Source organism: Xenopus tropicalis, chromosome 5 (genome assembly GCF_000004195.4).
Source record: "Xenopus tropicalis strain Nigerian chromosome 5, UCB_Xtro_10.0, whole genome shotgun sequence".
In the NCBI taxonomy this organism is placed as follows: domain Eukaryota; kingdom Metazoa; phylum Chordata; class Amphibia; order Anura; family Pipidae; genus Xenopus; species Xenopus tropicalis.
Genome location: NC_030681.2, coordinates 100,003,964 through 100,024,771, shown reverse-complemented (window position 1 = coordinate 100,024,771; position 20,808 = coordinate 100,003,964). Strand labels below are relative to the sequence as shown.

At 40.1% G+C, this 20,808-nt stretch overlaps 1 protein-coding gene across 3 annotated transcripts in view; it reads left to right on the top strand.

Annotated features, from left to right (window-relative positions):
• The window catches only part of ccdc150 (coiled-coil domain containing 150), a 38,575-nt gene that overhangs the window by 14,617 nt on the left and 3,150 nt on the right, over positions 1-20,808 (top strand). For 2 of the 3 annotated variants that reach the window (XM_018094407.2, XM_031902398.1), the window contains exons 13-23: positions 4,510-4,578; positions 7,075-7,167; positions 8,689-8,772; positions 9,407-9,514; positions 9,598-9,660; positions 9,828-9,956; positions 10,468-10,634; positions 11,931-12,024; positions 14,435-14,595; positions 15,566-15,692; positions 19,301-19,492. In XM_018094407.2, the coding sequence (XP_017949896.2) occupies positions 4,510-4,578; positions 7,075-7,167; positions 8,689-8,772; positions 9,407-9,514; positions 9,598-9,660; positions 9,828-9,956; positions 10,468-10,634; positions 11,931-12,024; positions 14,435-14,595; positions 15,566-15,692; positions 19,301-19,492 (1,287 nt within the window). The remainder of the gene's footprint in view (positions 1-4,509; positions 4,579-7,074; positions 7,168-8,688; positions 8,773-9,406; positions 9,515-9,597; positions 9,661-9,827; positions 9,957-10,467; positions 10,635-11,930; positions 12,025-14,434; positions 14,596-15,565; positions 15,693-19,300; positions 19,493-20,808) is intronic. The other variant, XM_031902399.1, reaches the window with a different exon arrangement.

Below are 20,808 nucleotides of genomic sequence, written 5' to 3'. Positions count from 1 at the left end.
CATGCTGAAAGATGAAGTTCCTCCTCATGTTCAGCTTTCTAGCAGAAGCCTAAAGGTTTTGTGCCAATATTGACTGGTATTTTGAACTGGTCATAATTCCCTCTATCTTAACTAAGGCCCCAGTTCCAGCTGAAGAATAAGGCCCCAAAGCATGATGCTGCCACCACCATGTTTCACTGTGGGTATGGTGTTCTTTTGCTGATGTGCAGTATAGTTTTTGTGCCAAACATATTTTTTGGAATTATGGCCAAAAAGTTTAACCTTGGTTTCATCAGACCATAACACCTTTTCCCACATGCTTTTGGGAGACTTCAGATATGTTTTTGCAAATTGTAGCCTGGCTTGGATGTTTTTCTTCGTAAGAAAGGGCTTTCGTCTTGCCACTCTACCCCATAGCCCAGACATATGAAGAATACGGGAGATTGTTGTCTCATGTACCACACAGCCAGTACTTGCCAGATATTCCTGCTGCTCCTTTAGTGATGCTGTAGGCCTCTTGGTAGCCTCCCTGACCAGTTTTCTTCTCGTCTTTTTTTTATCAATTTTGGAGGGTCCAGTTCTTGGTAATGTCACTGTTGTGCCATATTTTCTCCACTTGATGATGACTGTCTTCACTGTGTTCCATGGTATATTTAATGCCTTGGAAATTCTTTTGTACCCTTCTCCTGACTGATATCTTTTAACAATGAGATCCCTCTGATGCTTTGGAAGCTCTCTGGGGACCATGGCTTTTGCTGTGGGATGCGACTAAAAAGATGTCAGGATCTATCGGCTGCATTTGATACGGTTGACCACTCCCTCCTAATGCAAATTCTGCATTCGATTGGTCTCCGTAGTCAGGCTGCATCCTGGATCTCTTCCTACCTCTCTAACCGTTCATTCACTGTCTCCTATGCTAACAAAATCTCATCTCTTAATGTGGGGGTACCCCAAGGCTCTGTACTTGGGCCGTTGTTGTTCTCCCTTTACACGCTGTCTTTGGGAGATCTTATCCGTTCATTTGGCTTCAAATACCATCTGTATGCTGATGATACCCAAATTTACTTTTTGACCCCTTCATTAACAGTTGAAAACTGAGACTCAAATCTCTAACTGCCTCCTGGCTATCTCCAATTGGATGAACCAACGCCACCTCAAACTGAACCTAACAAAAACTGAACTAATGATCTTTCCGCCTAAGCCTGGTCCTACTCCCCCTTTTTCTATCTCTATTGAAGGCACCCTCATCAACCCTGTCAATTCCATGCTTTGTTTGGGGGGTGATCTTTGACTCCAGTCTCTCCTTCTCTGACCAAACTAACACCACTGTCAAAACCTGTCACTTTTTCTTACGCAATATTGCCAAAATCCGGCCCTTTCTTTCTACTGTAACAGCTAGGCTGCTCATGCACGCGCTCATCCTATCCCGACTTGACTACTGTAACCTGCTGCTAACCGGCCTCCCTAACTCCCATCTTTCCCCCCTACAGTCTATATTAAACACCGCTGCCAGAATTCTCCTCCTCTCATCCAGGAGAGTTCAGGCCCTTCCCCTGCTAAAGGCCTTATCATGGCTTCCTGTTAAACAAAGAATAGTTTACAAACTCCTTCTCTTAACCTTCAAAGCCCTCCATTCCTCTGCTCCTCACTACATCTCTTCCCTGGTGTCTCCATACGTTCCTGGCCGACTCCTTCGTTCCTCGCAGAGCAACCGTTTGGTTGCGCCCCCCACTGCTACTGCGGTTTCCCGCCTTAAACCCTTCTGCCTTGCTGCCCCTTACATTTGGAATTCCCTCCCTGATGTCCTCCGGAGAGAATCCTCCCTCAGTCTTTTTAAAACTAAACTTAGAGACTAACTTTTGGAGCACTCACCCAGCACCTGATCTGGAAACTGGCACTTATACTGTAATGTCACCCACTGTGACCTATAGCACTTACATTTGCCCATTTGTGTCTGTTAGTTACACCTCCCATATAGATTGTAAGCTCTACGGGGCAGGGACCTCCTTCATCTTGTGTTTCTGACTCTTATTGCAACTGCACCTTGCATTTATTGTATTTATTGTTGTACTTTGTATTTATCCATTATCTTTTGTATTTATCCATTATCTTTAACCCCCTGTCTGTATTAATGAATTCTACTGTACAGCGCTGCGTACATAAGTAGCGCTTTATAAATAAAGATATACATACATACATACATACATACAAAGACCAGCTAGAGCAGCTGAACTTTATTTGGGGTTAATCAGAGGCACTTTAAATGATGGCAGGTGTATGCTGACTCCTATTTAACATGATTTGCTTAATTCTGAACACAGCTACATCCCCAGTTAGAAGAGGGTGTGCACACTTATGCAACCACATTATTTTAGTTTTTTTGGTTTTCTTCCCTCCACTGAAAAGATTTCAGTTTGTTTTTCAATCGAGTGGTACAGTTTATAGGTCACATTAAAGGTGGAAAAAGTTCTGAAATGATTTATCTTTGTCTCATTTTTGTACAGCACAGGAACCTGACATTTTACCAGAATTTTTATATCCACTGTATCTAATTAAGTTTGAGAAACTTCATATTTTTTTTTGGCGTTCAGTGCAGGAGATCAAAGGGAAATGAGGGACCTTACAACAAGAATCCGGATCAGCGGGCTGAGCTGTTAAAAACGTGACTGTCTGACGAAAATTGGGACAGTTGGGCTGTATGAGCTGCATGAACTGATAGTGCCTCCATGGGCTAATAGCATTGCTAGTACTGTCCTGAATTGTAGCAAGTGGGTAAACAGGCAAAACTGTTTATACTGCTCCATAGTAATTTAGGGTGACTTCAGGTATTTCTCTGCCAGCAAAAATACACCGGGGGAAAAACAGACCCATGTGCCATTAGCCTCAATTAACGTTTATAGTAAAGGATATATACATACAGTATGCACTTGTAAAATATGATACATTGATTTCTATGAAAACTAACTCCAAATCCTAAATACATTATACATTGAGGGGCAGAAGCAGTGGCACCCAAAATACATTGAATACAAGGTGAGTCAGGGGGCAGTGGCACCACAAATACATTAAATACAGTGAGAAGCAGAGTGAACGTTAGCCCCAAATACATTAAACACAATGAGAGGCAATAATTTCTGCCAGCATATAATTACACACCTTAGGGACCATTTAATGGCTATTTCCAACTGCTAATAAACTCCCAGAACAAACCCCCTGCCATGTTCACCTCCCACAGGCAGCATAGGGCAGGCAGAGTATGGCACACACAGGCAGCACTCTGCCTGTCCTATGCTGCCTGTGTCTGCCATACCCTCCCTGCCCTATGCTGCCTATGTGTGCCATACTCTGCCTGCCCTATGCTGCCTGTGTGTGCCATACTTTGCCTGCCCTACCCTGCCTGTGTGTGCCATACTCTGCCTGCCCTACGCTACCTGTGTGTACCATACTCTGCCTGCCCTACCCTGCATATGTGTGCCATACTCTGCCTGCCCTACCCTACCTGGGTGTGCCATACTTTAACTGCCCAAACTGCCTGTGTGTGCCATACTCTAAATGCCCTGTGCTGCCTGTGTGTTCCATACTCTGCCTGCCCTATCCTGCCTGTGTGTGCCATACTCTGCCTGCCCTACCCTGCCTGTGTGTGCCATACTCTGCCTGCCCTACCCTGCCTGTGTGTGCCATACTCTGCCTGCCCTACCCTGCCTGTGTGTGCCATACTCTGCCTGCCCTACCCTGCTTGTGTGTGCCATACCCTCCCTGCCCTATGCTGCCTGTGTGTGCCATACACTGCCTGCCCTACCCTGCCTGGGTGTGCCATACCCTCCCTGCCCTACCCTGCCTGGGTGTGCCATACCCTCCCTGCCCTATGCTGCCTTTGTGTGCCATACCCTCCCTGCCCTATGCTGCCTGTGTGTGCCATACCCTCCCTGCCCTATGCTGCCTATGTGCCATAATGTGCCTACCCTATGCTCCCTGTGTGTGCCATACACACAGGCAGCATAGTCCAGGCAGTACCTACAATGTCTGAGGTGTGAACAATGTGGATGATTACAGCCTGAGCCTGAGGTTTGAACAATGCAAGGATTAAAAGGTGTGAACAACACAGGGGATTACATTTTTAAACAATACAGAGGGATTACAGCCTGAATCTGAGGTGAAAACCATGCAGGGGGCCAGTTAAGATAAGTACTGATACCATTTAAAGCTTACTCATAGGTAAGAAATCAAAGCAGCCAGACAGGTGGGGGGGGGGCCACACAGAGGGGGCCCGCGGGCCACCAGTTGGACAGCACTGCATTATATAATATACCAGAGCCATGAATATCCTGTAAATTACATCTTTTTAAACAGCGCATAGTGATGTCATCAGTTACAATAGGTACTTAGTAATGTCATTTCTGTCACATGACTCACTGAAGCTTTTCATTTAACAGTAGCTACTTTTCAATCATAAAGGGGTGCATTATTCACTATATCATTGGTTTTACCATTTGTAAGCCAAATCCTCACTGACTCTCTTCCTTTTTGCAGCTGGGTAAAGCTCTAAATGAATTCAAAGAGAAGAAACAAAACCTAGAGGTTGAATTGGCTGAAAAAAAGGTAAAGTCTGAGGAACTGAGTAATTTATTCCTGACTAAACAGAGCAATCCTCTAAAGAGAGGCAGTTACCAGCAATGCAAAGGTAAAACCTGTAGATTTGCTTAGCTGCTTTCAGCCGATGACAGCATGTAAGTAGAACTGATAAACTGCTTATTTGGGTTAATTTATAGGTGTCTGTACCATGCTAAAGTGCAGCTGCACAGGTGCAAAACATGCCCTGCTGATCTTCAAAGCTGCTCTCTAAATAGAGAATTTTGTGTCAACCTTGTTTTGGTTTACACATGTGTACTCCTGCCTCAGTATAAACTATAACACTCAACTCCAGGGAAAACTAGCAGTGGTAGGATTTATAGACAATTGAATTTATAGGGGCTACTACCCCTCCCCTTTAGCTCCACCACCAGATTTCACAGCAAGTATCTGCCAATGGGTTGAGTGCTTCTATAAAAGCACCCAAGGGTGTCTGTACCCCTGAACATTACAGGTCTCTCTAAAAATATACCTTATAAAAGAGCTTATATGTAACAAGACAGTTTCATATTAAAAAAACTTTTTTCTATTAAAAAATATTTTTCTAATTGTGTGTGCCATTAGTAAATCCCATATTTAAAACACTGTAATTTTATACCTAAAATTGGTCCCTCCAACACTTTTGAGGCACTAGGGCTCATTTATCAACACTGAGCAGTAAACCATAGCAATAAAAAGTTGTTTTCACTGCTCTGCCTGCAGGTCACTGAAAAAAACCTTATAGGGTTACTGATTTTTTTGCAGTGTTGATGCATGAGCCCCTCTACATTCACACAAACCAAGGGCGCACACACATGCAAGGATCTGTCAGTCACTGAATGGCCAGAGCTGTATCTTTTACTTCCACATTTTTTCCTGTTACAGTTAAAACTTTAAAACCTACATTATTTCTTGTCAGAAAATCAGTAAGTGCTGTATAGAACATTACAAAATGGTGACTTAAGTTAATATATGTACAAGGGCTAAATGTCCTAATATGTTTATGCCTCTATGACTCTTTAATGGATAATATTTCATTAAAAGTTATCTGTTGAATATGGTTTTTGATCATCATAGTTCTCAATAGTTGTCATTTAAAAGAATACGTCATGGGAAAAAATGTTTTTTTTCAGTTAATAGAGATTCTCCAGCAGAATCCTGCATTGAAATCCATTTTTAAACAAGTGCAAACATATTTTTATGTTTAATTTTGAAATATTACATATGGCTATTCCTTATTTCCCAGGGTGCCACAACCATGTGAATTGTGTTCTGATAAACTTCAGTCACTCTTTACTGTTGCACTGCTGATATCAACCCCCTCACAAAACTTCACACATTGGCAGTGCACTCCAGTAAGTGCTGTCATGAAACGCGTAAGACCTCAAGCTGTGTTTTTTAGATGTGCAAATAAAGGTTGATCGATTTTAATACCAACTGTTGCGGCTTTTTATGCTGCCAATGTGTGAAGTTTTGTGACGAGATTTGTCCCCTGGCTACGGACTCGGGCAGGAGCACCCGGGTCAACAGGACTGTTTGGTAAGCATAATGCTTTCTTGTTTGGAAGTGGGTTCTCCCTGGCCGTGAGTTTTTTCACCTGAGGGCAGGGTCTGGGGCATGCTGAACCTGGACCAGAGGATTTAAGCGGTGAGCAGTTTTTGATATCAACCCCCTCCCTTTCCCCCCCATCAGCCCATTAGCAAAACAATGGGAAGGTAACAAGATAGTAGCTTCCATAAGATATCAGAATAGCACTCAATAATAAGAAATCTGGCTCATGACTTTGAGTAGGAGAAACAATAGCTTAACTGAAAGCAGTTCTAATGTGTAGCACTGGCTCTTTCTGGAAGCTCAGACTCAGGTACAATGCACTGCGATGGCTGCCTACACACCAATATTACAACTAAAAAAATGCATTAGTTGGTTCAAGAATAGAGTGAGTAGAGTGAATTATTTGCTGTGTAAACAGTGTGATTTAGAAATAAAAATTACTCCATAAAAATCAAGGCAGAATCCCTTTAAGGGCAATTGAACATATTTCATAATATTCTCTCATTTAAACCTAATGTATAACAAACTCTTTATATTTTTTGCTTAAAATATGGCTAACTCTAATGACAGAAAACTTGTGTTAAACATAAGTAGAGAAGTAAATGTTATAATATCAGTACTAGGTGTTGAGTTTAAGTTTATCTCTTGTGTGTAAATTAATTGATAATGTTAATTATGGGTAGTCTTGCATATTGTTCATGTAGTTGCAAACCCACAAAAACAACAGTGAGTAAAAGGTATGACACTTAAAAAACATGAATAAATCCCGTTGGATCATTGATTTTTGTGCTGCAAACATCTCAATTCCCAGTCCCTAAATTATTCTTCTGAGTAATTTATCTTAACCTACTGTGATCTATTATTGACCTTATCTGTATAATCGCTTACCACTGTGTTTTGGCTCTTACTCATAGTCATCTGTGTTTTTTGTTGTAGCTAGAGTTGGAATCTGTGCAAACCACATTGCTATCTCAGGAGCAAGAGAACAGGAAACTTCTGGATCGTACGGCAACACTTGAGCAGACTCAGGTAGTTTATACTCTGCAGTAGTCCCTGCTGTGGAAGAAAGCGGTCATATATGTTGTTTCTGGCCACTTTTCAGTCGTAAGTGACAGCATTTGCGTTGGACCTTGAGGTCCAACATATGCCCATTGCCATCTCTTGCTTCATAACAATGTTACAGATATCCTGCTACAATTATTAAGTTGCCATCTATAATTTGACTAAATCAGGCCTTCATTCTGTACTTCAAAGAATTAATAAAAAAAACCAAACTAGATCTGCTCAGTGGTGTAATGATATGCCACTGGGCCCCCCTGCAAAAAATCTTTGAAGGGGCCAACGCATAACGAAGCATACCCTCCCCCAAGGTGCTGTGGGCAGACACATGTGCATCTGCTAACACTGGCCACACAATCTTTCAGTGGATATAGAGGAAGCAAACTACGCAGTTCAGGCTCCCCTGCAGGACTGCTGGGTCTGCTTCCTCTACAGTTACACCACTGAATCTGCTACTGTCTGCTCCTGTGTGTAGCTCCGCTGACAGGCACAGTGCCTGCCTGAGTGCAGCTACACTCGGCAAAAGCATGCATTTTTGCGCTGATCTCTGCTCTGTGTAGCCGATGATGTTTTGGGATGCTTAGGACAGCCTCACAGTTTTGGAATCTATGCCCCTTAAAAAAAAAAAATTTTTGCCCATCCCTTTCAGCATATGTTTAATTCCACACTTAATCCCTTTCAGCATATGGTTAATTCCACACATAATGTTTTTCCCAGTAGTGGCCAAACTCCTATGTAAAGCTCCCAAATCAGAAATCCTTTAGTGCACTTTTTTTTGAGGAGTTGTTGCTGCTTCCACGGTCCGCCAGGCAGGCTAATACCAACTGCTTGTTCTACAAGCACCTATTTTTATATGTGAGATTGATTTATGTAAGACCGTAGCTTTATACCTGAACATAGCTGGATTAATGTATGAAGTTATAGGTGTATGTCACGTTTAATAGTAAATCGGCAGTGTACGAAAGGGAGTTTCTTAGCTGACATTCACTTGTGCTTTACTTTCACAAACAACCATTGATGATTTCCAGCTTATTAATATGGTAAAACAGTACTTTTGTGCAGTAGTTCCGGGTCCCCCCTGCAAAAAAATATTTGGAGGGGCCCATCGCATACAGAAAAAATAGGCTTACACAGCATTTATTGCACACAGTTCATGCTTAAGTCAGGATTAACAGAGTTTGCTTTTACTGATTAGATTGGTAACCAAGCCAGTAGTTGACATAACTATCTTGAAGGGAGCATATGAGTAATTATTTTATATAGTATCATCTGCCATCACCATTTTTATAAATCAGAATGTGAGAATGTATAAAATGAAAGATCATTCAGTCATGCTGCAGACAATGATCTGTACAACATATAAGTATAAAAGCAATATGCAACTCCATTTATTGGTATAATGTTAAAAGCAGATGTATATTACCACTTTAAGAAGACACCTCAGCTGCTCTGCTTCAGTGATATACATAATTATTATTTTTTTATCTCCAGAATGCTCAGAGTCAGGTTGAAGTGTTAATTCATGAACTGATGGACAGCAAAAATAAGCTGGCATATGAAAAAGGGAAATTACAGGTAAATGTGATCACCTTCTCTTGTAAAAAACTATAATAAAGGTTTGTTTTTGGAGATGTGTTTAGAAAAACTGTTTTTCAGTACAGAGCGATGAACTAGGTAAAAACTCATGGGCTAAGAATCATTTAACTGGGGTGAGCTTAGGGTTCTAATGCGCCCCCCCCCCCTCGCTTACCTTAACAGCGCCAGAGGGGGTCTGGGGGGCGCATTACTAATGTAGAGAGCGGAATTGCAGTCTCTGCACTAGCAGAGCCAAATTTCCATTTTAAAAACCTGAAATTTGGCTCTTAAAGTTACCAGAAGTGACTTTTTGCCGACCCTGGTAACTTTGGGGGCGCTGCTGTCTGAGGCATTATTCTCAACTCGCCTCATGGCAATAGCACCCCTGGTTCTAGCTGGCCAATGGTGTAGGTCATCCCTGGCTTGGACTGGTCTTAATATAATGATATGTGTGAGCGCAGAGGATACTTGATTTTGCCTTGTGTTTGTCTGTATGCACTGTCATACAGACAGTTGTTAGCCTCATTGCACCCCAACATAATAATTTTAAATTGTTCCCTTTTGCTGAAGTTACCATTTATATTCAGGTGTTTGTGTTCAGCTTACTTACCGTTATTAGTATGGCTTTCCACAGAGCACAGTAACACAGTTAAAGTCAGAGTTGCAATCTATCTGTGATGCCCAGTCAGAAAACTCTCAGCTCTGTAAGCTCAACACTGCTCTTGAAACAAAGTACACTCAGGTAATCCACACTTGTAAGACTTTTTAAAATTCTATTACCAAATATATTGATTGTTTGTAATGATGACTTTGGGATTTTCCCAGGTAAACAGAGATTTAGGCTCATGTCGAATTCAGCTGCAAAGGATGGAATCCAAACTCAAGCAGGTATTTTGGCCAAATACTAACATTTCCCTAGCTGCTGTGTGACAAGGTTGTCCAGATAATTTAAACCTTACAGTGCTCCTATGGAATTATGTATATCATATAACGTATGAAAACCCTGTTGTAATGGGCTCCAGTTCCTTATTTTTTTTATCCTACCCACATTTCAGACTCAAAGTTTTCTTCTGCGTAAGGAGAATGACTTTAAACTAGCTGTTAAGGCTAAAGACGAAGCACTGAAAGAGGAAAAAAAGCTAAGAACACTTTTAGAAGCTGCGGAAGAAAGAGAGAAGCAAAATGTAAGTAAAAAATCTTGGTATCTGTCATTTATGTCCTCCATAATATTTTTTATATATATTTACACTTATATTTATATGGATTGTTGTAATGTTGGGCTTAAGAAGTTCTATGTATGGGTGGCAAGGGAGTATAAGTAGTAAAATACTTTTTCAACTTAATTGTATCTTTCTTATTTAAAACACCTTGGTAATAACAGTAGATGGATTTATGGCTCCTTACAGTACAATAAGTCACACTGTTAGACCTTGAATAAATTAACCAAATAGTATTTTAGAAATATGGTTACACAGTAGTATACAGTGTAAACTGCCAGGCATTATCTAGAGAAATTACTGTATGTGATACACATCCCAAGCCAGGAGCACTCATGCTCTAGCTTTTCTTTCGTAACTAACTGGAACCACAGTGCCATGCAAACAATTAATTTATGGCGCTAGTGATTTATATTTAAATGATGCATTTGACCTAACTATTATATAGCTGATTTCTTCTTTCCTCTTATATATACAGAGAATATCTATGCAGCAGATTTGTGATATACGAGAGGAAAGGAACAGAATATCAAGTACACTGGAGAAAGTACTGTCTTCCCATACACAGCTTCAGCAAGACCTTGAGAAATTACAGACAGAACTTGGAAGGAAAGACTGTGAGATTGCAGGGCTGCTAAAGGATAGGTATTGTACCACTGTAGTTAATGTTAAGCTGGCCATACATGGGCAGATTTAAGAGTCGGCAGCTTATCTGCCCATGTATGGACCTTCCATCCTGAGATATCTCGACCAGATATCTGTTGGGCAGGTTAAAAAATCATATTGGGATGAGAACTGCAGCAAAGTACACTAGGATATCATTTAGATCACAAACTAATTGACCTTCACAAGTGGAGTTGCATGCAATTTCCCTGCAGTCAGTTACATGTACAACCACTTTCATTAAAGGTATTTGAGTAAAATGCTCCTTGCATTTCTGTATAGTTGTGATTGGCACCACTCTGTTTCTCCTGTCTTCCATTCTGAACTGAGAGCTGCTGAGACCATTGACATATGGGGAACCCTGGAGCTACCGCCACCTCCTGACCAGGAAGTAGCTCTAAGGTTTTCTTCATATTCAGTCTCAATAGGCACAGCCCACTTGCGCCTAAAGAATCCAAATAAGACATTACTCACATGCAGAACACCGGAAATCAAGCAACATGCAATTGCATCTAATTTGCAACAAATTGCACAAAATAATGTTTCCGAATCAGCTGCAGGTGCAGTAGGTGCAGTGCAGTAGTGCCAAGCGAGTCGCCCTTTGCGATCGCAATTATGCTGGAAATTCTTGGTGGGAAAACCCTTCACTGTGGGGAAAAAATGGCAATTGTGCCTTGTAGACTTGTCAGCTCCTTCCTCTTTTGTATACACAGTATTATATCCCAAAAAACCCTCTACCTATGGCTACAAAAAGCTGAACCAGTGAGACATGGGACTATTGTCTCATATCAAGTTTCTTGAGACAATACTAGTCTAGGCATGATTGGCTATTATTTCCCGGCCACAAATTAGAAACTTGAATTTTCTGGTACAAAAATAAATAAATAAATAAATAAATAAATAAAAATCACTTTTTTGTGCAATTCAGTGCATTTGGCAGAGTCACCATTTGGGTAGCTAGGAACATGGTTTCAGAGGAGCAAGGCAAGACAACCACCTGATTGGAAGACTTATAATGTCAGCTTTAGACAGGATTATGCTAAAGACAACAGTATAATGCCAACAAGTCCACTCAGGCCTCTTTTTGGGTGATTAAACACAAAAGTAATAAATAAATTATAAATAATCTGTTTCTTTAAGAGCAAAAAAATTTTACTTAGTCTGGCTTTACACAATGAAAAATATACAACTCATAACCTGTTAGAAAGGCTACATCTATCGTATTTGAATTCTTTCCTCATTCAATTTCTAGTTGCTTTTTCATATGCATCTTTTCAGAACCCAAAGTCAAAAAGAGATACAGAGACTACAAGCTGAACTTTCTGAGTGCCAAACCAGACTTCTCTCTATTGACATCCAACAACGTGGTCAGGTACATGGGGAAGATGTGTATGTTAAATCGAAACTTACATAACACAATTTTGCTGCAAATCTGGATTTTACACAGTGATCTAATTCTATCCCTATTCATCTTTAAGATACAGTGCAACAATGGATAAAACAATTTTTACAACATATATTCTTCTATAAAGCATAACTGCAGGCTGAATATTAACTCACAGTGAGGCTTATTTATCAACAATGGGCAATACTGCACCTGGGAAGTAACTTATGGCAATCAGGTGCTAATTCCAGCGTTCTCATGTTCATGCGCTACAAGGGAATGCTGAGAAAGTTGTTCTACTATATTCTGGGATTTAAAAACCACTTTTTAATTCAGAGATAAAATCCGTGCAGAGGTACTATCTAGCTCAAATAATCTTTCCTTTTACCCTCATCTTTTTCTTATTGTGGCTTCCAGTAACAGTTTTGTTGCATGAATGTTCACAAATAGGTTATGTCTCTCTTTCAAGTCTAATAGCCCTCTCAGTCTCCACTTTTACCTACTCCCCCCCACCACCAGGAAATTTTCTGCAGACACTTATGTTTCTATCCTCATGCTTTCTATTTTGTGTTATAAATAAAGAAAAAGATAGTAAAATGTCCTTCAGTAGTTAGTAATACATTTCACTGGTTCTCTGGAATATATTATTTGCTAGCTTAAAGTTGTCTTTTTACTACCACTTTGCACTAACCCCCACACCTCTTGCAATCACCTCCCTGTTTTGCAACACCTTTCCTGCTTATTCCGCTGCCAACTTTCCCTCTCCTTACCACTTGCCTGTAGATCCTGATTTGCAGGGCTACAGTTAGGGGAGGCAGCAGAGGTATTTGTTTAGGGTCCCAGCACCCTCCCCCCACCCCCGTCAAGCTTGGGTCCTAGGCACATGCATCTCCTGCCTACCCGTATTTCCAGCTTGGCTGTCATGCTTATCATGGAACACCAAAGTGCTGGCACAGAATGCACATTTATTTGAGGCAAGGTACAGCATGGAAAAAACAGGGAACTTTGCAACCTGCCCCATTTTTTGAAAATGAGCTAAATACCCGTATTGCTTAGTCCAATCCATTGGTGCAGTTACTTCATAATGAAGTTACTTATGACCCATGAAGATAATTTTTTTATGTTCCAAGATGCTCACATTACAATTGATTATTTTATTCACTTTGATTCTCCCTTGAATGGGTCTGTAATCTACATACATTTAGAAGGAATGCACTAGTTCAGATGACTCCTTACATGCTCCTTACATAAGGTTTTGTATAGCTAAACTGACACAGTGCACTGTACAACCTGTTTTTACCATATTGCTACACTTCAGAGGTGATTACTGCATTAGGATATTATTATGCTTGATTCCTACTAAATTCATTACCCTTAACTCCCTTACTACCCCTCCCTATTAAAGTCACCTTTTTATAAGCAATTATGAAGTACTTAATTTCACAGTGCTTAATTCAGCGGTTCTCAACCTGGGGGTCGCGACCCCTTTGGGGGTCGAATGACCCTTTCACAGGGGTCGCAACAGTCCCGGTTTTTACAGCGCGTCCCGCTGTCCCGGATTGTTCAATGAATGTCCCGCATTACGGAAATGCAGAACATTCATTAAACAATCCGGGACAGCGGGACGCACTGGCTGCAGCCGACCGCTCCGGCACCGTCTCTTCTTGCGGCTCCTGCTTCTTATTCGGCTCCTCGTACGGCGGCGACAGTTCCTTTTATAAGGTTGCGCCCGTGCGTACGTGTGACGTCACACGTACGCACGGGCGCAACCTTATAAAAGGTCCTGTCGCCGCCGTACAAGGAGCCGAATAAGGAGCAGGAGCCGCAAGAAGTCTGTGGGGGAATTTTCTATTGCAGGTACTCTCTATGGGGGCAATTGGGGGGGGTACTGTGTATGGGGGGCACTGTATGGGGGGACACTGTAAGGAGGGCTACTGTGTATGGGGGGGGCTCGGTGTATGGGGGGGGCTCGGTGTATGGGGGGGCTCTGTGTAAGGAGGGCTACTGTGTATGGGGGGCACTGTGTATGGGGGCATTGTGTATGGAGGGTACTTTCTATGGGGGCTACTGTCTGTGGGGCAATTGAGGGCATGGTCTATGGGGTCAATTGGGGGCACTGTCTATGGGGGGGTACTGTTTACGGGGGCAAATGAGGCACTGTGTATGGGGGGCACTGTATGGGGGTGCTGTCTATTGGGCCATCGTGGGTACTATTTTCAAAATGGGGTGTGGCAATTGGGGCGTGGCCACAAAGTGGGCGTGGTCACAAAAATTCGCGCACCAGGTCTTTTTTGTGGGGATCACCACAACATGAGGAAATGTATTAAAGGGTCGCGGCATTAGGAAGGTTGAGAACCACTGGCTTAATTTGTTTCCCTTTTTTAAATTTGTTGCTCAGCTGGAGTCTTTGCATCATGCAGTAGAGGCAGCTTGCAAAGATAATCGCACCCTTGCACATAGTCTGGACCAAGCTCTACAAGAGAATTTCATCTTACAGGGCCATGTGAAAGGACTGAAAAGGAAACTACAGAGTAAGATGGAAGAGATGGGCAGGTTAAGGTACATAAATCTCTGTAGCAAGAACATTTAAAGGAGAACTATATCCCTAAACAATGTAGATCTCTATAAAAAATATATTACATAAACAAAACTCATATGTAAAACCCCACTTCATCAAAATAAACCATTTTAGTAGAATGTGCTATTGGGTACTCCTAAATAGAAAATTGTCATTTTAAGAATCAAGGGCCAGTCTTTTGTTTTCATACAGCCCATAACTAAATGGTGGCTCAAGGGAAAGGATGTAAAAGGGTAATATTTACTAATATATATATAGTCCAGTTTGGTGAGATTCTTTAATAGGTCACTTAACATAATATAAACTATCTTTTGGTTAAGTATTTATTCTAGGGTATAGTTTTCCTTTAAGGAAAAATGCAAAATCAAGCTACATTAGACGATTGCAATGATTAAAAGTTTTTTTGGAAGTCATGTTATGGAATTGCCTTATGAGCAATGTGATGATAGGGCATTTGTTGGTTATTTGGAAAGCCAAAATCCACTGTGACCTACTTGTATTTTCATAGTGTTTTAAATTATTTAACTCAGAACCTTTACTTTTCCTTGCAAAGTGCTTCCACTTTTGGGTTTTGAAATCTGAGATCAACTATAATAAAAAAAAAGAGCAGGTCTAGGTGCTAAACTGTATCTAGAATCTAGGGACATACGACTTACATTATATTTGTCTATACTATGAAAAATACTTATGTTTTCAATGTTTAGAACTATAGATCTTGTTACAGAAGGGCAATTGCACGGAAAATGTCAAAAAGTTGATACTGGCCTGAAAAAAATATGTAAAAAATGCTGCACAGGAAACGAAAAGATTTCAAAATGTTGAAAAATGTCAGTTAGTACAAGAGAAAAATTGCCTGACAGTAAAATAGTGTTTTCAATGTCAGGTAATTTTTGGCAAACTCTATAATAAAGAACCTTTTAGGGTTACAGTATTTGTTTGCTTTTACTTCAGGGCTCACACTGAGGAAAGTGCCAGAGAAAAAGCGCATATATTTGAAGAGAAGGTGGCAGCCCTTAAAAAGCAGCACCAGATTAATCTTACAGCATTAAAAAGAGCATCACGGAAGGAGTTTACAGAGGTAAGTAGCAATAAAACCCCTGCAAGCTCTATGTGTATTGCAGGACAAGTGACCCAAGTAGATGCTGTAAGAAAGTGCAAGAGAAGGTTGGAATAAAAATATTATTTTTGGGCTTATGTCACATTTAGCACAATTAAAAAATTGCAATTCTAGGCAACTTTCAAATATACATTAATTACAGATTTTCAAGCTTCTACTGAAAACAGCATCTGTTTGCCCCTTTCTATTCTCTGCACTTTCAGTTCTAACGTTGTAGCAGAAGATAGCAGATTATTAAACCTGTGAAGAAGCATGCAGGGCTGGATTATGCTACATTGTTTCAAAGGAACCAAACCAGCAGTGCAAAAAGCAACAAAAATAATGCTTATATCTGCAATCATATTTATAAACAATAAATATAAAGAAACTGCAGTGGTTAAAAAAGTGTACTTACAACAGAAGTGCCTCTATTCTAATATCAGTCCTTTATTCACACTATGCAGACATGAAACAGTGCCTTTGTTCTGACTTAACATTCAAATAGAGTTACTGTGTATATATTGTGTCAAAATAAAAGTAAAAAGAACAAATAAGACAGCCCATTTGGCTATGTATAAATTGAGAAATTTTCACATGTAACCCCAAAGGACATATGTAATGAATCATTTGTAAAAATTTGCAAGCCTATCAAGAGAGTAAATAGATATACTGTAAATACAAGTTATAAAAAGTCATTTCAGGTATAGGACCCATTATCTGGAAACCCATTATCCAGAAAGCTCCAAATTACGGGAATGCAATATCTCCATTATAATCAAATAATTAAACTTTTAAATATGATTTCCTTTTTCTCTGCATCCCAACTAAGATAAAAACAATTCTTATTTGGTGAAAAGCAATCCTATTGGGTTTATTTAATGTTATAATGATTTTTAGTAACCCCAGGTCCCGAGCATTCTGGATAACAGGTCCCATACCTGTACTTTTATATGGACATGAAAAGTAGCATAATCATTTTGTGCTTGATTGGGCACTTACTTATAGGCTGACATATCACAAATGTGCCCATGGCAGAGGTGCCCTTTGTGCTTACACAAGATTCCCATATGCACACTGTACCCATCGAATCAGTGCCTCTCTTCTGACATAACACTCCCCTATGCCCACTGTATTTACTGAAGCAGTGCTTCTGTTCTGACATAGGATTCCCATATGCACACTGTATCCACTGTACAAAAACCTTCTTTTATGCAAATATGCTAATAATAGCAGCAGCAGCAGCAGCGCCTGTTCTGTCAAAACATTCTCCTATGCACACATGAACCTACACACTGCAGGAGCTCTCACAGATGCACTGTATATAGATCAGTTCCTGGATGAATCAAGACATATATTATTCAGAACATCCTACTACAGTTGGCCTCTAAAGAATTTGATCAACTGTATTTCTAACAGTCTGGACATTAAGGGGTTTATGAAAACATTTAGGGGCAGATTTACTAAAACTCTAACTTTTCCCATTTTTTTTCTTTTAAAAAAATTTGAATAAACGATTTTCCACCAATGTCTGACATTTACTAAAAAAGTACGTGCAGGAAAAAGTCGAAGACAAGTTGCAAAACTTTTTCTAATTGTTGCACTGAAACCTCTACTTTTTCAAATCATCGCATAAAAAATCACTACCCAAAAACCTCTAAAGTTTCGAACCAAACAAGGATGCTCCAAGGAAGGGAAGAGAAGAACAGGAGACCTTCCTCGCACACCCTTAGCTCTCCAGAAAATTTTTTTTGCGCTCGGTGCACACTGCTGGAGGAATCGGCACCCGCCCAGGACACAATAGCAACAAAAAAGCACTGGCACTCAGAGCTGCAGAACGGGACAAGTCCTTTAAAAATATTTTTGCAGAGGTGCAACGTTTCGGGGCAAAAGTAATTGCTTGATAAAGGGTTTACTTTGCCCTGAAACGTTGCACTTCCGCAATAAAGATTTTTAAAGGGCTTGTACCGCTCTGCAGCTCTGAGTGCTAGTGCTTTTTTGTTGCCAAGGAAGGGAAGAGACATCTGCCAGTGACTTCTACGTGATCTCGACAAGTTTTAGCTCTCAAATTGTCCGATTTGGATTTTTAGCCGTTTAGACAAGTAAATCTTGAAAAAGTTGTGACTTTTTTTCTGTGACTTTTAGGGGCACATTTACTAAGACACGAATTCGAATCCGAATTGGGAAAATTCCGATTGGAAAATGAACATTTTGCGACTTTTTCGTATTTTTTGCGAATTTTCGGCGCCTTTACGACTATGCGGAAATTGTCGCGACTTTTTCGTTACCAATACGATTTGTGCGAAAAAACGCGAGTTTTTCGTAGCCATTACGATGCGCTCTTATCTTGTCGCGACTTTTTTGTATTGAGTGCTCGTAAACGGCGGGCGAAACTTTCAGACTTAGCATGATTTTGGAAGCCTCCCATAGGACTCAATGGCACCCTGCAGCTCCAACCTGGCCCAAGAAAAGTCACCATACTGAAGCTTGAATGAATCCGAATCTTTCGTACTCGGCGCGAAAGCTGCGAAAAAGTCGCGACTTTTCGCGCAAGTATTAACGCTATGAAAAAAATCGCCAGATTTTGCACAACATTCGGAATGGCAACGAAAAAGTCGTGACAATTAGCCGAAAAATCGCAAAATACCGATCATTACGAAAAAAACGCAATCGGACGCATTCGGCCAGTTCGTGAGTAAGTAAATGGGCCCCTTAGGGGCTGATTTACTAAGACACGATTTCGAATCCGAATTGGAAAAATTCCGATTGGAAACGAACATTTTGCGACTTTTTCGGTAATTTTGCGATTTTTTCGTATTTTTTGCGATTTTTTCGGCGTCTTTACGATTTTTGCGTAAAAACGCGAGTTTTTCGTAGCCATTACGAAAGTTGAGCAAAGTCGCGATTTTTTCGTAGCGTTAACACTTGCGTGCAAAGTCGCGCCTTTTTCGTATCGTTAAAACTTAAAAGGCGCGACGTTTCGCGCAAGTTTTAACACTACAAAAAAAATCGCGACTTTGCGCAACTTTCGTAATGGCTACGAAAAACTTGCGTTTTTACGCAAAAATCGTAAAGACGCCGAAAAAAATCGCGAAAAACATTGCAAAATTACCGATCATTACGAAAAAAACGCAATCGGACGCATTCGGCCCGTTCGTGGGTTAGTAAATGTGCTAAAAAATCTGAATCGGAGAAAAAAAATCTGACCATTAGTAAATGGCCGCCAAAGTCATACATGGATATGTAAAATCTATATTGAGTTCTAACCCTAATGAATGGTGCACAATTTGATAGATATTTTAGGCCATACCTCCCAAATGTCCCGATTTCCGTGGGACAGGCCCCCTTTTTTTAGCAGCTCAACCTGCCGTCCCTAATTCTTACTGAAAAGTCCCTCATTTTCCCTCATTTGATCTCCTGCACTGAATGCTAAAAAAGATACAAACTAAATTAAAAAGTAGCTTTTGGCAGGGAGCCCAGAAATCATAACAAGCTACAATTGCACTTAGATACATTGTTTCTCAGAAAAGTGGTCCCAGATAATTTAAGCAGATTTATAGTAACTAATCATTTTTCTTCAAATGTCTCCATAGATAAGAAATGCCTTAGACAGCGCTACTGCAAAATCAGCAGAGCTTTCCCAAACAAACAGAGAACTTCGACATAGACAGTCTGCACTGGAAAAATCAGCAGTAGAACAGAAGGAGCAGATCCACAGCCTAAAAACAGAGCTATCATCTCACATAGAAATCAAGGCATGTCACAAACAGTCTGAAAAAATACAAGTAAGTTCAAAATGGGATTTCTGCATAAAATATAAAGTAAAGTAAAATATCTTCAAGATAAAATAAAAAAAAAGTGAGGAGCTGGACACGTAATTGACAGTAGGGAAAAAACAGATGTGAAACCTTATTGAAATCCGCTACCGATTGTTCACATACCTTGTTATTAGAGTTAGATGTTCAAAATAATCCGTGAATAAATCTCAAACATGCAGTGCATTCATGGTGACCTGCAAATATTTCTTAAAGGAAATGTAAACCCTCAAAACAGTTTTTTAAAAATGATTTAGCAATTAGGTTAGCAGCTCTCCAGTTTGGAATTTCAGCAATTTCCAATTTAATTAAGCAACTAGGCATTGATTTCAATAAGATATTCTAATATTCATTGGAGAGAGCCTGAACAGAAATATAAGTAATGAAGAGTAACAATAAAAGTGAATCCTCACTGAGAACTTGTTTTGGCTGTATATTTGAATCCTGAAAATAGGCAGAATAGGAAAAAAAATTGAGAAAATGGCATTCTATAACAATACAAAAACAACTTGATCTACATCTTTAAAGATGTTCCAGACAAACATATGTGAGTGTATATGAGAGGGATCTGTAGGTTCCCTCCCTTCAGCAAATGTTATATTTCAATACTAAAACGTTTTTTTAAACTGTCCCCTTCTTTGGGTTCTACTCACTGAATTATCTTAGAAACAGTTATCTCAAAAGTGCCTTTTTTCCTTGTTCTTTTAAACCTTTTGATTATTTTGTAAAGGGCAGAGTGATTACAGTTTCAATAACAGTTGTGAGACAGATGTTAAAAATGACACTCAGTAAGCAAATATCATTTGCTGAACATACTACTGGGCAAATCTGGTTACCTTTTGTTTACAGATCAAAGTACATCAGTGAACAACACCACTTTACATTATTCAGTATTCCTTAGTAAGTGTTGTGCCATCATGTTGAAAAGCACTAAAATACTTTTTTTTTCCCCTTGATAATGTTTCCCAGAAGTGTAGATTATTCTGTGAAGGTAAAAAATGGCACCAGTTATGCTGCTGTTTGAGAGCTGGGTTTTATTTAAGCTACCAACCTAAAATAGGATAGAAGAAATTTGCATTGTATAAGGGCTGAGGCACACCATGAGACCCCAGCTGTGTTCTCACCCCTCATTAACTTGAGACAGAAAAAAAGAATGTCATGCTGTTTAGGATGTGTCAGAGCAATATATTAGTGATATATTGAGATATTTATAATAATTTTAGTTTGTATACTAGAGTAATAAAAAAAGAGGTGCTGTACACTATTCTTTATAAAATGGATCCAGA